This window comes from Natator depressus, chromosome 21, assembly GCF_965152275.1.
Source record: "Natator depressus isolate rNatDep1 chromosome 21, rNatDep2.hap1, whole genome shotgun sequence".
Taxonomy (NCBI): domain Eukaryota; kingdom Metazoa; phylum Chordata; order Testudines; family Cheloniidae; genus Natator; species Natator depressus.
The window spans coordinates 13,324,219-13,338,835 of NC_134254.1; the positions used below are offsets into that span (position 1 = coordinate 13,324,219).

At 49.1% G+C, this 14,617-nt stretch overlaps 1 protein-coding gene across 3 annotated transcripts in view; it reads right to left on the reverse strand.

Moving 5' to 3' along the window:
* Positions 1 to 86: 86 nt before the first annotated feature.
* The window catches only part of AHCYL1 (adenosylhomocysteinase like 1), a 45,734-nt gene continuing 31,203 nt past the window's right edge, over positions 87 to 14,617 (reverse strand). Inside the window, exons 5-17 of one of the 3 annotated variants that reach the window (XM_074936375.1) lie at positions 14,311 to 14,413; positions 13,575 to 13,669; positions 12,476 to 12,582; positions 11,829 to 11,945; positions 11,539 to 11,602; positions 9,982 to 10,070; positions 9,332 to 9,402; positions 8,387 to 8,481; positions 8,120 to 8,218; positions 7,219 to 7,287; positions 5,936 to 6,014; positions 2,884 to 3,004; positions 87 to 2,496 (exon numbers count right to left, since the gene is read on the reverse strand). In XM_074936375.1, coding sequence (XP_074792476.1) covers positions 2,490 to 2,496; positions 2,884 to 3,004; positions 5,936 to 6,014; positions 7,219 to 7,287; positions 8,120 to 8,218; positions 8,387 to 8,481; positions 9,332 to 9,402; positions 9,982 to 10,070; positions 11,539 to 11,602; positions 11,829 to 11,945; positions 12,476 to 12,582; positions 13,575 to 13,669; positions 14,311 to 14,413 — 1,116 coding nt within the window. In that variant the 3' untranslated portion in view covers positions 87 to 2,489. Of the gene's footprint in view, positions 2,497 to 2,879; positions 3,005 to 5,935; positions 6,015 to 7,218; positions 7,288 to 8,119; positions 8,219 to 8,386; positions 8,482 to 9,331; positions 9,403 to 9,981; positions 10,071 to 11,538; positions 11,603 to 11,828; positions 11,946 to 12,475; positions 12,583 to 13,574; positions 13,670 to 14,310; positions 14,414 to 14,617 lie in introns of those variants that run through there. The other 2 variants (XM_074936377.1, XM_074936376.1) reach the window with 2 other exon arrangements.

Sequence of the window (14,617 nt, forward strand, 5' to 3'; positions counted from 1 at the left end):
AGCAACTGATTCACGGATCTGAAGGCCACCATGTTAGACCTTGAAACAAAACCTCACAAGGAAAGAAGTGTTTTTCTGATCATTTTTAAATTAGACTTTAATGATTTATTGCTCATCTGCAAGGATTAATATTGCATCCATTAAAAATCATTCATATACAAAATAAACCTATCTCACCCGGATTGGTGCTAACATGCTCCCTCTGACAGAATCAAGGCTTCTCTAGGCATAAGACCAATTGTTCCCCTGTGTCTTTTTCTTTACATGGCTTATACAGAGATGGAGCCCTTAAGCTATGATTCCTATTGACACTCTAACACTGAGACAGACAAATGGAACAGAGGGGCCCCTCCCAACAGTCATGACAGAGAACATTTAGGATGGTACATAAACTCTGTTTGGCTTAGAGTGGGAGAACCAAGCCTGCTCTGGGACACTAGAACTTCTATGTGAGCAGGAAGTGCAGAGGGAGAAAGAAAGCCGGGAGTTGTGGCATGGGGGCAAACCCCCTGGACTGGAGCAATGATTGAGCGGGAGCTTCCCTGTGCTCCTGGCCATGTCCTCTTCCCTGAGCAAGGAAAGGAGAGCAGGGCCCCCAAAGGATCCTGGGCTCAACACTCCAAACCCAGCTGCATCTTGCTGGAAATTCAGGTTATGGGGGGCAGGGGGGGGGAGTACATGGGCAGACTCGGTAAGGTCATTGGGAACCAGCCCTGGCAGTCTGAGTCAGCCCAATGCAGCAGTGAGTCAATGAGAAACCAAGAATCTATCAAGGAGGGGGGCAAGAAAGAAGAAGATGATCAAGGAGCTGGGCAAGCTTGTGAAGAAGAGTCTGGAGGAATAAGGGGGAATTATTGGAAGTTCTGGAAGGTTTTGGAGGATGAAATCTTAATCCCGCCCCTGTTATCAGAAGGGAGCTATTTGCTCCCAGAGAGGGAAAGCAGCCGGGGTCGCCCATAAACACACACAGGGAGGTTCCTCAGAGGTGGTGCTAGGAATGGATCTTGTGTACTTGGGCGAGGGTGACAAGGGAGCACAGGGCAGGTCAAGGGTGTTTGCTACACCCAGCTGCAGCGTCTCGATTGTCTTTGTACCTGTACATTCGTGAAGTGCTGGACTGACGCCATATACTCAGCAGAAACACCCTTGTTAGCTGGAGCTGAGCCTTTAGGCCACTGCAGCTGAAACTCCTTCCCTTTTACATGCCACTGAGCAATGAATTGGAATCTGGATTGTTGTGCTGTGCTCTTTGTTGAGCTAAGCCTGGAACACAGGCCTGAAAACCATGGGGCATCAGGCCCTTCCATAGTGGGACCGTAACGTGGTGAACCAGATGAAATAAGACAACCTGCCACCTTCTGGGCTGGGGAAGGAAGAGGTGATTGGCTGACCGCTTTAGAAGACAGCAGTGCAGCTAGCTAGGGATTCCACCTCCCACAGTCATTGGCTCTGAGTGGAGCCAAGTGCTTTACAGAATGGTCCACTGACTGGAGGATTTTGATTTCAACATGACAGCTCGCCGGTAAAGCTGATGGAAAAGTTGCTATGTCATCAGAACATCCCCTGCACTCTGCACGTTAAGGGGACAGGAGCAGAAAGGGTCATCTGTGTTCAACACATGGAGGAGTTCACGGGAGGTGTCATATGCTGGCCCCTCTCTGGCCAGGCCTGCCCTGCCCATGGCTGAACGGGCTGCTGCATGCTCTCAGCTGCCCGACTATTCCACAGAGTTCCCACTTGGAAACACTTTCTCCTTTGAAACAACATTTTAGACTCGGAAAAGAAAAGAAAAATGGTCTGAAGTCAAATAAGATGCAGTTTAAAACCTAGGAAGGACAAGGAGTCTGATGGGTAGGTGATCCCCATTCAGATTCAGACTAGCACCCTGAAATAGACTAGTTAACACTCACCTGGGCTTATCCGTACCAGGCACCATACCATCTTCCTAAGTTCACATAGGAAACCCGGTCTGGGGTCACACACCTTTACCCTAACTGGCCACTAGGTGCCACTCTGCTCCAACACAGGGATAGGAGCATTGCTCTAGCAGCTAAAAACTGGGCTCATTAAGGCAATTTAGAAGTTGCAGATAATTCCACACAGAAAAAAACAAACAAACAGTACAGTATCTCAGTGTTTGCAAATATCCTGACTAAGGTACACTGGAAAGATAAAAACCCACTGTGGGAATGAATTGCCCTTCATACTCAGGAAAGGAAACCCTTCCCATGAGTGAAAGTCTGAAACCACCGGCCAGGTTTCAGTCATAAAGCAGTAAGCAAATCCCAGGTTGTCTGCCAAGATCAGACATACAGAGAGACGCGATCATGTGAAAATGTAAAACAAAGTGACATTAAAATCAGACAGATAAAAGAAAAAAAACCAACAGCTTTTAAAAAAAGAAAAGAGTAAAACAAAATAAAATGATCTTTAAAAATAATTTCTCTAAAGTTGTCTTGTGTGGTCTGGTCCTTAGATGTTATGGTCCATCAGTATCTGAAACACAAGGAAAGGAGACCAGAGTCAGGCAACAGGTACCATACTAGAAGCCACACCATCGGTGCGACATCTGGCACCTTCAGAGAGCAGCCATCACCTCCATGTATCCGGAAGTACTTGTCCCTCTCCAGTGCAGTTCTTCCCCAACCCTGCCAAACACCAGCTGTACTCACAGTCTGGGTGACTATCATCCAACCCAGAACTAGCTAAGCAGACAGCTGGTCCATATCCCAACCCCCAGATGGCATTACCCTGCCCCAACAAGCAGCAGGATATCTCCACACCCCACTGCAATAAAGAGGCACAATCCATGCCGCTACTGCTGGAAGAGGCCTCAGAAGGTACCAGAGGATAGATTCTTTATCCCCCTCACACAGGTCTTACCTGTAATAGTTGGGTTTGAAAGGCCCATTTTTGTTGAGTCCCAGGTATTTCGCTTGATCATCTGTTAGTTCTGTCAGATGGGCATCAAATGAAGGCAGGTGCAAGCTGGCAACGTATTCATCTGAGAAGAGCAAATATGAAGCCATGGGCAATTGAGTTTGATGGCCGGGAACACATTCAACAGTACCAACAAACACACGACAGATGTTAAGGCACGTCACTTAATGCACGACTGGAAGGCACTCAAATACTACAATGATGGGCAAGGTATTAGACTCTAGAGACTTCAGGATAAGGCCAATGTAAAATCTCATGAGGAGTTCAGAGGTGCGATCAAATTTCAGGCCAAGGTGCATCTTAGCAGGGCACATCTTAGGCTAGGAGAAAACTGCACAGATTTTAACAACTTGTTCACTGATTCCCAGTGTAACGAGTTCAGTAAAAATAAGCATATTCAAGTGTTTGTGTCCAGAACTCAAGTCATTTTAGAATCTAACTTTTCAGGCTCTTCAATGTTAGCATGGAGCAAACTCTACCCCACCTGCAAAAAATATCTAATATTAACGCAATGGGGTAAACAGCGCAGACTTGAATTGAAAAAAGGATTGCACATGTCATACGGAAAGCATCTGCAACTATATTATTATTAACCATGTTCATTATGGTAGTACTTGTCCAATGTATTAGACACTAAACAGAGTAATAGACAATCCATCCCTGCCTGCTATCTAGACATGATAGATGGAGGGGCAGGGGAGAGGGATAGAAGCAGACAAGCAGAATGAGCTCTGAAAACTACAAGGGCTCTCAAGCCTCATCTTTCAGAATAAAAGCATCACCACTGTAAGGTCAGGAAGTAACTGCTCCATGGAGTGGTGCTTCAACTATAGGAGTTTTATGCCTTCCTCTGACAGGGCTGGCACTGGACACTGCCAGATTAGATTGATCAATCCAGCATGGCAGACCCTGTGCTCTAAGTAACAATAAACTAAGAGCCCTGGAAAGCCGAATCACCACTCAGAGAGTTAATATGCATGTGATGGGGTGGACTAGGCCCAAAGGCCCCTGCTGGAGGTCTCAGGTTCCTGCCACACTCATCCCAGAAAAGGAGCAGTGGACAGGTCCTCCAAGCAGCCTAGAGTGGTTGCAAGGAAGCAATCAATCAGAGGGGCTGCTGGAATGGCCTGTCAGCGGCCAGGAGGACCATATAAAAAGGAGCTACAGAGGCCAGAACCAAACCCAGGGCAGTTCGTCACTAGAGCTGGAAGAGCGTAGATGATGTCGCTGGCTGAAGGAACTGCAACACGACAGACAGCCCAGTGCTAGTTGGGACGGGGGAGCACGGGAGAGCTCCTGGCTGGCTACTGGGCCTGAGCTTAGAAGAGCCCTGAGCTAAGGCTAAGACGCTGGTGAAGGCCAGGGCCCAGAGTAGTGGGCGGGCCCAGGTCCCCCCATAGGCCACTGGAGAAGGGCCTACAATTGGACAGCACTAAACCCCCAGAAGGGGACTGAACTTCAGCTGGGCCTCCTGACAGACTGGGGCCAAAACAGACTAAGGGGCAAAACCATTGCCTCCAACGAGGAAGCCCGGGGAGGGGTGGGGGGGACAGCCCGAAGGCAGGGCTAGGACTGGTTTAAAGACCACGGACAAACCCAACCAGAGGGGGGCGCTCACGAGAGGTGGGTGCCGACCCCATTACAATGCATTAGAGGAATAAGTGGGTATTTAAATGACTGATCAGGGCAGTTACAGGCCACTGGGGAAATTATGTATTTAGCCAAGCCTCAAGCGTGCCAAGAAAGGCCACTTACTGGCAAATGTTTCTTCAGTAGTCCTCTCTTGCACTTCCCACTTGTGCAGCTCACTCACTTCCACCACCACACCTTGAGCTGATGTGAAAGACAGCCTGACCTTGAAATCGCCTACAGCAGTGGTCCCCAACCTTTCTCTTGCTATAGCATATTCATGTTTCCAGAAGAGTGTGGCGGGCGCTGGACAACCAGCCGCTGAGAAGCGACGTCATCAGGAAGCGTCGCTGCTGAAATGCCGCCAAGAAGCCGCTTCTTGGCGTTGCCGCTTCTGGGCAGCATTTCGGCGGCTGGTTGTCCGGCAGCTGCGGGTTGTCCGGCGAAAGCGCTCCCTTGTCAGTAGGCGGGCGCCATGGCATCTGCAGGCACCGCGTTGGGGACCTCTGGCCTACAGTTTCCTGCTAAGTTTCTCGGCCCCAATATTTAAAAGCATCTTGTTGACTCTCACATTCAGTCAGAAAAACAATCAGACAGGGCATCTAGCTTAAAACACTGCTGGGTAGGACAAGCAGTCACTAGCTCCTGGGGTTTCAGGAAAAGGTTTGGGAGTGAATGGCAACAGGTCCAATCCAGCCTGTTGCACAAAACAGCCAATTTGCTTACAGTACATACGCATCACCCCAAACTTCTTGCCTCCTGCAATCTCTGCCGAACAATCGTGCACAGTTAGCTTACATAAGTTGCTCCTTATAGGAGCAGGAAACATAGATCAGAGATCTCGGCAGAGTCTGGTGAGACTGTGGCTTCTCTAACACAGTGGCTCTCAGCCTTTCCAGACTACTGTACCCCTTTCAGGAGTCTGATTTGTCTTGTGTACCCACAAGTTACACCTCACTTAAAATCTACTTGCTTACAAAAATCAGACAAAAAAAACAAAAGTGTCACAACACGCGATTACTGAAAAATTGCTTCCTTTCTTATTTACACCATATGATTATAAAATAAATCAGTTGGAATCTAAATATTGTACTTACATTTCAGTGTACAGTATACAGAGCAGTATAAACAAGTCACTGTCTGTATGAAATTTTAGTTTGTACTGACTTTGCCAGTGCTTGTTATGTAGCCTGTTATAAAACTAAGCAAATATCTAGATGAGTTGATGTATCCGCTAGAAGACCTCTGTGTACCCCGGTTGAGAAACACTGCTCTAACAGCTTTGCTGCGCCCTGATCAGATCCCTCACAGCCCTGTTGGCTGGGGACAACTTCAACTCGGGACTCAAGTAGCTTCCTTTACTCACCCATCTTTTTAGGCAGCAGGTACACGTCTTGCTTGTAACGTCCCTCGGGAGCATTGTAGAGCTCAATCAGAGCTAGAGCCTGCAGAGATCAGAAAGGACAAGTCAGTCACCAGTACAGAGCTCACCAACAGCACGGGGCCAGAGAAGAGCTGACCAGAGGCCAGACCATGACACGTGCGGATGTTGTGATATTGACGACATGTAGGCACACAAAAACAGCATGCAATGTCATGCAATGCAGGAGAGTGGGGTCCAAGGTCTCGCTTTTGTAAAAACCCTTTACAATCCCATTCCTGATAAATGTTTCCCTTTGGAAGATAACCTCACCTCCTTGCCAGGTGACTCAAATACTGCAGGGTCCCTGGTGCTGGAGAACCAGAGAGAAAGTGACCAGCAAGTCCCAGTTTGCAGTGCCCCCACCTGAATGCTAGGTAAAAGCACAGCCCTTGGACGTGGTGGAAAAGTAAATCAGTGATAAAATTATCTTTTGTAAAAATCTAAGGCTGTCAGTAACAGGCAAGGAAATTCGTTTTAAATGGACATTCATTTTAACCTGATAGTGTCCCTTTGAAAGACAAATGACCAGCTCTCCAGCTGGTAGAAGCTCCTTTGAAGCCACTGAAACTCCACCAATTTACAGCAGCTAGTCCAAAATGCTGGCATTGTACGTGTTCCAACTGGCATGAAAATAACTCAGCATCAAGGGAAAGGAGTGCAGCTAATGGTCTGTAACAATCCCCCCAAAACTCCCTTCTGCAATGCCCATAGGTAGAGAGTTTCCTTTAAAACAAGTTTAACCATGCGCCACTTCTGGATTTCCCAGTGTATTGCATTCCCTTCATTTCTCTTAGATCGGGGCAGGGACTGCCTTGATTTTGTGTATGGCAAAGAGCTGAACACACAGCTGTATTTATTTATAATCCTGTTTACAGAGACAGCCTCGTGCCAAGAAACGCAATGGGTGGTGGTGATGGCTGTCCATTCGAGGCAATATTGCAACCGAGGATGATTTAAATCATTTTAACCTCAGAGCCAAAAAACAGATTTGAGAATTTATTTTATCCAAAGAGAAGTTCAAAGAGAAGTTCAAAGAAATAAATGCTCTAACAACTTAAAATGCAAACCCAAATGGTTGAAATGTTGTATGTTACAGAAAGCGTCTCCTGCCGCTTAGTGGTTATGTCGAATCCCAAGACCGCATGAGGCCCTGAAACACTAACCCCCACACCTCGAAATACAGCATTAGGCAAGGTGGGCAGGTGTTGATGGTTCCAGTTACATACCTGAGTGGTGGCTGTGATGGACAGAACAAAGGTGGGAACTGTTGAACAGCTCAGATTGAGAAGACGACCCTAAAATGTCAACAGGATGAAGACATGTTAAGGACAGTGAACTCATTATACTGGGGCAGTTTAGAGTTATGAAAATGGGGGGAATTTTTTCACCCCGATGCTTCAGATTCACCCATTTAGTCAGGTCACTAGTTGATGGAGCCAAAGAGCCCAGCCTCATTACTGCCTCACCTCCAGGGGTCCACGCTCCATATCTAGTCTCACTTCCTGGGGCAGAGGTAGGTCATGCTCTCAGACCAGCTATTTGAGAAGGTGCAGTATCTTGCTATCCTGGAGACCCTAACCTTCCACCCAAATGGGTGAGAGCAGTTCCTGTCCTTAGCTAAAGGTCAGAGAAGCTGTGTGGTCCTGACAAAGGGAGAGAGAGAATCACTCCAACTGCAAGGCCTGTGGGGTGCCCAGGAAGGTTGGAGTGACCAGCTGGAAAGGGAAGAGAAATGCAGTGTTTTGTAGCCATTGGGTCCTTCCCAAATCAAGACAGATATTGGGTCTGGCTTGCACGGATGGGCAAGAGCAAGCCAGCTAGTAACTGTGTTGCTGAGAGACCCGTGTGTATGATAGGTAACCCTGCACCCCTTTGAGAAAAATCAAACCAAGAAAGTTCTGGCTGCAATAGTCCATGGTTACACGTTCCCCCCCAGGCTCAAAGACCTTCCCAGCCACACAGGTTACTCTGTAGTCTTTGTATTGAGCTACATCCCAATCTCAAACCAGTGCCCACAATATCTCCTGCATGCAGAAACTCTAGGAACAGTCACAGGACCCCCTGCAATGTGATGCTTTAGCCCAGATGCTCTGCTGCAGCTTCTCTGGCCTGACTTCCAGGACGTACCTCAGCCAGCAGGACCACCCGTTTGCCATCTGGCCAGATGACATGGTCCACCTGTGAGCGGACGCGCTCCCAGGTCAGCTCCGGGGTACGGAGACTGGTCTGCGAGGAGAGAAACAAGCAGGAGTCAGTTACCTGTGATCCAAGGCAAGTGGGTCCCAGTGGGAAGGAGGTAACCCAGGAGCATGGGACTGTCAGGAGCAGATTGATAGGCACTCATGGGCTCGCTGCTGGAAAGGTTGATGGGGCAGGTAAGCAGCAGAGACTCACCACATCAATTTCAGTGTTGGAATGGCCCATGTTACACACAATGCAGCTGTTCTTCATTCGGTCCAAGTGTTCCCTGGTCACCACGTTCTTATTTCCTATAGAGAAAGGGGAGGACGCTAATATGAGCCCAAACAACTGTAACTTGTGCCTCCCGATCCCTCTCTCTATGGCTGGTGCTGAAGATTTCTGCCCCAAAGCCAGGCGCAAGGTTCAGTCTCTGCCAGAACACGACTGGCTGGTGTACTGGAGCGCTTGTACTTTCTGCTGATCAGAGGGCCATGGGTGTGGTCTCTGCACATGAGCTGGCTGTGGTCTTGGGAAGATCAGTTCCTAGTGCCTCTCCTCAGGGTGAGCTCCCATTGGTGGCTGTGGAGGGGGAGGTCACCGAGGCAGCAATGAGAGCCCAAAATGGCAAGAAAAAAAGTGCACTCCCTACGTCACAATCTCACCCTTCCCAAGGTAAGGGGGAGTCCCTTTGACTCATCTGGACGCACTGAGGACAGCAGGTGGAGCTCACATTTTGACACCAGCACAGAAGTGGATTGGGTTTTCCCCTCACCCTGCCCTCCAGTGTCTTCCCTTGTACGCTCACTACTCCCCTAGCTATGTGAAGTGCCAGAGGGGACCTGCTCGGGCATGGTCAGCTCCCTCCACAGGCTAAACTAGTAGAGCAGCTGCTCTAGCTCCCTCCACACAATTTTGGGAGCCCAAGGTCACAGTTCTACCCCCCACGCTGCGTGTGCAATATGTTGACTGAGATGTCTAAGCACAGGAATCAGTACATCCTCCATGCACACAGTCACTGGAGCCCGTCACCTACTTTCAGATGTGCGTGGAGCAGGGAAGTCCTATAGAGATTCCTGTTCCAAGTACACGGGCCCCGGAACGGTTCCACGGAGCTTGAAGCAAGCATCACCCACCACCTTTCCCCCCAAATCTCCGTACCTGTGCAGGTTATGACCACATCCACCTGGCGGATCACTTCATTGAGTTTCACCACCCGGAAGCCATCCATGCTGGCGAAAGGAAAAGGGCAGAGTGAGAAGATGAACCGTAACACCCCCGCCTGCCTGCACAGCACAACCAGGAAAGGTGAAGCCAGGAGGGAATGCAACAGAATAGCTAAAAATCTACTCTGATCAGTAACATCAGAGGAGCAGGCTTCCCACCCACACCCTGAGTGCAGTAAGTGCAAGGTAGACCATGTGCAAAGGAACCAGTGTGAGCTTGTGGTTGTGAATGCCATGGCTAGTGAGAGAGACCTGGGAGTGTGCACCCAACACGGCATGGAGAGCATTATGGAGTCCCACACCTTTCTTCTATTTTAGCTAATTTTCAGGCACCTAGGTTTCTAAGTCCAGTTGGCTGTCCTGGGCCAAGGATACAGGAGCTCAAATGGGCGCACAAATGATGGAAGGTCCCCAAGAGACGTATACTTTCTCATGAGACTAGCCATGGGTTATGAGGTTCTGGGTGGATGAAGGCTCTTCCCGAGCAGCCTGACTTCAAGTCAGCCCTCTGATGAAGCTCAAAGACCAGACAGACAGTAAAGGAACAGGTGCTCACTCAGCAGCATTTAACTCTTCATCTCTTACCAGGCTTGGAGAGCACAGATGGGGTCAATCTCGGTGATGTTGACTATGGCTCCAAGGGCTTTCAGAGCTGCGCAACATCCCTTCCCAACCTGCAATGCAATGAAGAGCCTCCAGACACAGGACCCAGGACAAGCTGCACCCGTTTGTTTATACAGGTGGCAGCGCTAGGAGCGAGATTCTCATCGCAGACATCTGCCTAATGCCAACGTTCAGTTCAAAGCCTGGCTCGGGAACAGGAATGTGCTGCATCAGCTTTACAGTAGGCATGGCTACAGGCACTTGGCCCCTCTCAGCCCAGTCTTCCCCTCCCAGAAGTGTCATTCCAAGATCACCTGCTGGCATTCACGGCCTGGGCATAGCATCCAGCAGGTACAAGGGTTCTAAGACGAATGTCCTAAGCTGTCGAAACAGCCATCAACGCCGCACAGAGGAGAGATCACAGCTGAACTTTTCTTTTTAAAACAAATAAATGCAGATCTGGGCCAGGACTAACCTCCAACTGCCTTTTTTTTAAAAAAGAGAACATGGGTATGTTTATAGCTTTGTAACAGACCCCCTATTTTATTTAGCACATGTATGGGGTAGTCAGTATGGCCCCATAGTTCAGCTTCTGGCATCTCATATTTAATATGGCAAAGCAGCCCTGAGGGACTACAGCCCCCAGCATGCAATGCTGCAGCTTGCTCCGAGCAGACAGGCAAATTACATGCAACTCTCGAGTCCCCGGCAGATTGCCAACACAGCCTTTCGGTTGGGCAAAGTTTGGGCTCCTTTGGTGTATAAACAAATTAGTACGCATATTCCTGGGGAGAAGAGCATTTACTGCTACCGCCAGGCCCTCCACTGCAGTGGACACAGCTTGTAAGGTAAACACACATACAGACAGCATGCGAACGGGGCTAGGTGTCAGATCCCTGCTTTGCGCCGCCTCTTCCAGAAGGATTTACAAGCACGACCCCCCGCCCCATAAACGTAAATCCAGGAGTTCTGTAGACCCCAGGGAGTTTCAAACCACTCAACAAGAGGATCATTTCATTATTACAGGCCTGCTTTATAAAGCCAAGGATACAGCAGTGCGGGATGCAGTCAGTCCAGAGCTCCATTCCACACCAATCCAATCACCATTACCCCTATGGCTCTGACACTGTGGCAGGCACGGTATGGCAATTCAGAGTGTTACCAGCAACAACTGCATTGAAATATGGCAATTTAGACAAATCTCCAAGCAAGCTGGGAAACAGAGACTTTGTATATAATGTCTCAGCAGCTTCTAGCAAGGCTTTCCTGCACAAGCATGACAGAGTGGGCGTCCATCTTCCCATGATTTGAAAAGAATTCTCTCCAGGATCAGCAGTCAGCCATGCACTGACATTGGGAAAACTGTCTAGAGAGACACTGTTTCCTTCTATTATGTATGAACTCTTCGTAACGCTCCTACTCTTAGCAAGGGTAAGAGGTCATTGCTCATCAAAGGCAGATAAGGAACACTGGGGAAAGGATGGATCTTGACTATGCATCAGGGAGAGATGCTGCCTCACGTTCGTTCATGGAACTCACCTCACCATAGCCACACACCACCACTTGTTTCCCTCCGAACATCACATCTGTGGTCCTCTTTAGGCTACAAGACAGAAACAGACCTGTGTTGGGATTAGTCAGTTCCAGACAGAGCAGTCTGCATGGGGTGATACTCCAAAGCGACAGCTGATCATGTGACCAGACACTGCACCATTCAACTAGGACACGACGGAGTCTGATTGAAATGCCACAGAAGCCAGAGAAAGACCAATCTATCGGCATGAGTTAAAGGAAGGGAATGGCTGTGTATCCTGAAGGATCAGACTCACCCGTCCAAGATGGACTCTCTGCAACAGTACAGGTTATCGAATTTCTGTTTGGTGACAGAGTCATTGACATTCATGGCTGGGACACACAGTTTCCCAGCCTTGGACAGCTGGTACAGCCTGCGGGGAGAAAGGACACTTCAGATACCGTTCCACTAGACACACTAGAGCTCTGCACACAGCAAAGCAAACGGAATCCAAATTAACACCATGCCCCAGAGAAAGACAGGACCACTGTAACCTCCTAGCCTAGCACTAGCGATGGGGAGCTGGCAGTCCCGGATGCAAACTGCCACAAAACACGTAGATCCACAGCTGCTCAGGCTCTCAGGACAGATGCAATCCAAGGCCAAACATTTTCAGCAGAGGAAGTGAATGCAGAGCTAAAGCATGCACCTTGACACTCAGAGCCTAAGGCCCTTTACGATTTTCTGTCACTTCCTGGAGGCAATCATAGTGCATGTGTAAACAGCAAGGATCAGGGAAACCTGCAGACCTTACCTCACATGACCAGAAAAAGTACATTGACTGCTAGTCTCTTCTAGCTACCATGCAAGAGCAGATACCATGGAGAACAGAAACAGCAGCTGCCTGCCATGAGCAAAAGAGTGGTGAAAGGGCTAAATTCTGGCTGCCCCTGGGTCCAATACCTGTGCACACCAGTCACGCTCTCCTCTACGATGCCACGGATCTTCTTAAAAACATTGGGATATTTCTTATAAACCCAGTGGGTCAGATCTCCACCATCATCCAGGATCTAGGGAACATGCAGAGAAACACAAAGGACATTCAGTCCTTCCACTGCCAGCAAGCCAGGTCACTGTCAGCTACAGAAAAGCCCCATTAAAACAGGAGGTGATAGGAGGATTTCTGCTCCTGGGTTCTATTCCCAGGTGAGAGACTTGTCGTGTGGTTCTGGGCATATAACTTGACTCAGTTTCCCCTCTGTAAAATGGGATAACTACTGACTCACAGGGGGACTGGAAGGGTTGCTTGTATACCACTTCCAATCTTTAGGTTGAGAGGCATTACTAATATCTAAACATTGCACATGCTCACAAAGGAGCCAAGAAATCTATGCCCCACTCAAAAGGTAACTGTCCCGGGGACAGGCTTAGACACAGCTTTGCTAAAGGGCTTGTTTCCTAGGTGAGGGAGGAAGACTGATACCAGTCAGGGAGCAGATCCCAAGAAACTGGACTGGGGGGGGGGAACAAGCCACCCCATGAACTGCATGCGAGTTTTATAGGACCCACAAGCATGGCTCTGCCAGGACATACTGCTGAGCCGGGGAGCACAGGGACTGCTTTGTACTCCAGTCACTGAGTTCAGTCAGACTATTTTGGGCATGGCTTAGACCCCAATACATACAATATCTATAGGCCTCTTGAGACCTGCAGGATATATGACTAGGCAAAAGTCTCCTCTCCTCCCCACAGCCAGTTCACCTTGGCTATCTAGTCACAGGCTCTAAAACACAGCATGAGAAGCACACAATCTCTGGGAACTCCCCTTTCTGACCAGCATTCAGCCCTGTTCAATGCAGAGGGAGAAAAACGCTCCACCGATATACCCAGGGACTTGTCGTACAAGAGGACGACTGGACAGTGAAAACCACCAGGTAATCTAATATATTTTCCATTAACAGCAGCTCTTGGAAAGCAAAGTAGTGCTCTGGGGGAGGAGGACAGGACGTGGAATACTCTGCGGGGGAGGAGTAGAGAAAAGGCTGTGAAATGCTCCCATTACCATGTTGGCCTGCCAACCATCCATGTTAACACAACGGTCAATGCACCACCAGAAATCATCCTCCGACTCCCCCTTCCAGGCAAACACAGCAACACCTAGGGAGGAGACACAGTCATTTGCTGCTGCTCTGTTGGGAGGCAACAGACACCACGGCCAGGGCCTAACACATGCGAGATTGTCCCTGTGGTGCTGAACTTCCCCCAGCTCCCCCAGTCTACACTAACATTGCTGAGAACAGGTGCAGCTGAACTGAGGTGAACAGCAAGCTCAGTCAAGGGCAAGCCAGTGTTATAAACTTGCCCTGAGCTCTTGGACCATGTTGCAGTGCGCTGCTGAATAACTGTTGTATCCCACCCCAGAAACGACTGCACTGACGTGGTGGAAGAAGAAATTCCTACACACAGTCTGTAAAGTGGCTTGGGATTCCTTGAAAGGCACCGGAGAAATGTATGATGAAGTAAAAGCAAGCGCCTCCGGCTTGCCAACTGATCTGGAATATGCAGGAGCAGAAATGGCACTGGCTAAGATGTCCAGAGTATCCAAACTCTCCCTTTGTTTAGGGGTAATCTAGTCCTGGAGCTCTGTGGACTCCCTGGAATGTTTCTCCAGACATGGGGGCAAAGTGGGAGTCAGGAGTCTGGGTAAGCATGGTATTTCCAAAACACCGCAGTGCAATTCAAAACCGGGGAAAGTTGCATTTACATCTCTCCCCTCCTGCTGCTCACACACTACTCACCAGCCTCCGCTAAGGCAGCAGCCACCTCGTTCTGAGTGGAATAGATGTTGCAAGCAGACCAGCGGCACTGAGCTCCCAGCGCGCACAGAGTCTCAATTAACACCTGGAGACAGAAGCAAACCGACAGTCAGCCCAAGAGGAAGCTGTAATGCCCGTCTGGATTCAGGGAACTCCAGCACAGAGCAGGAAGGGGACAGTGTTACTCAACCATAGACTATTTGCAGAGTGGAAACATCTGCTGATTGGGATCCTGGAGCAGCCATATTGGAAAATGCAGCTGCAGAGCACTTACACACACACATCCACA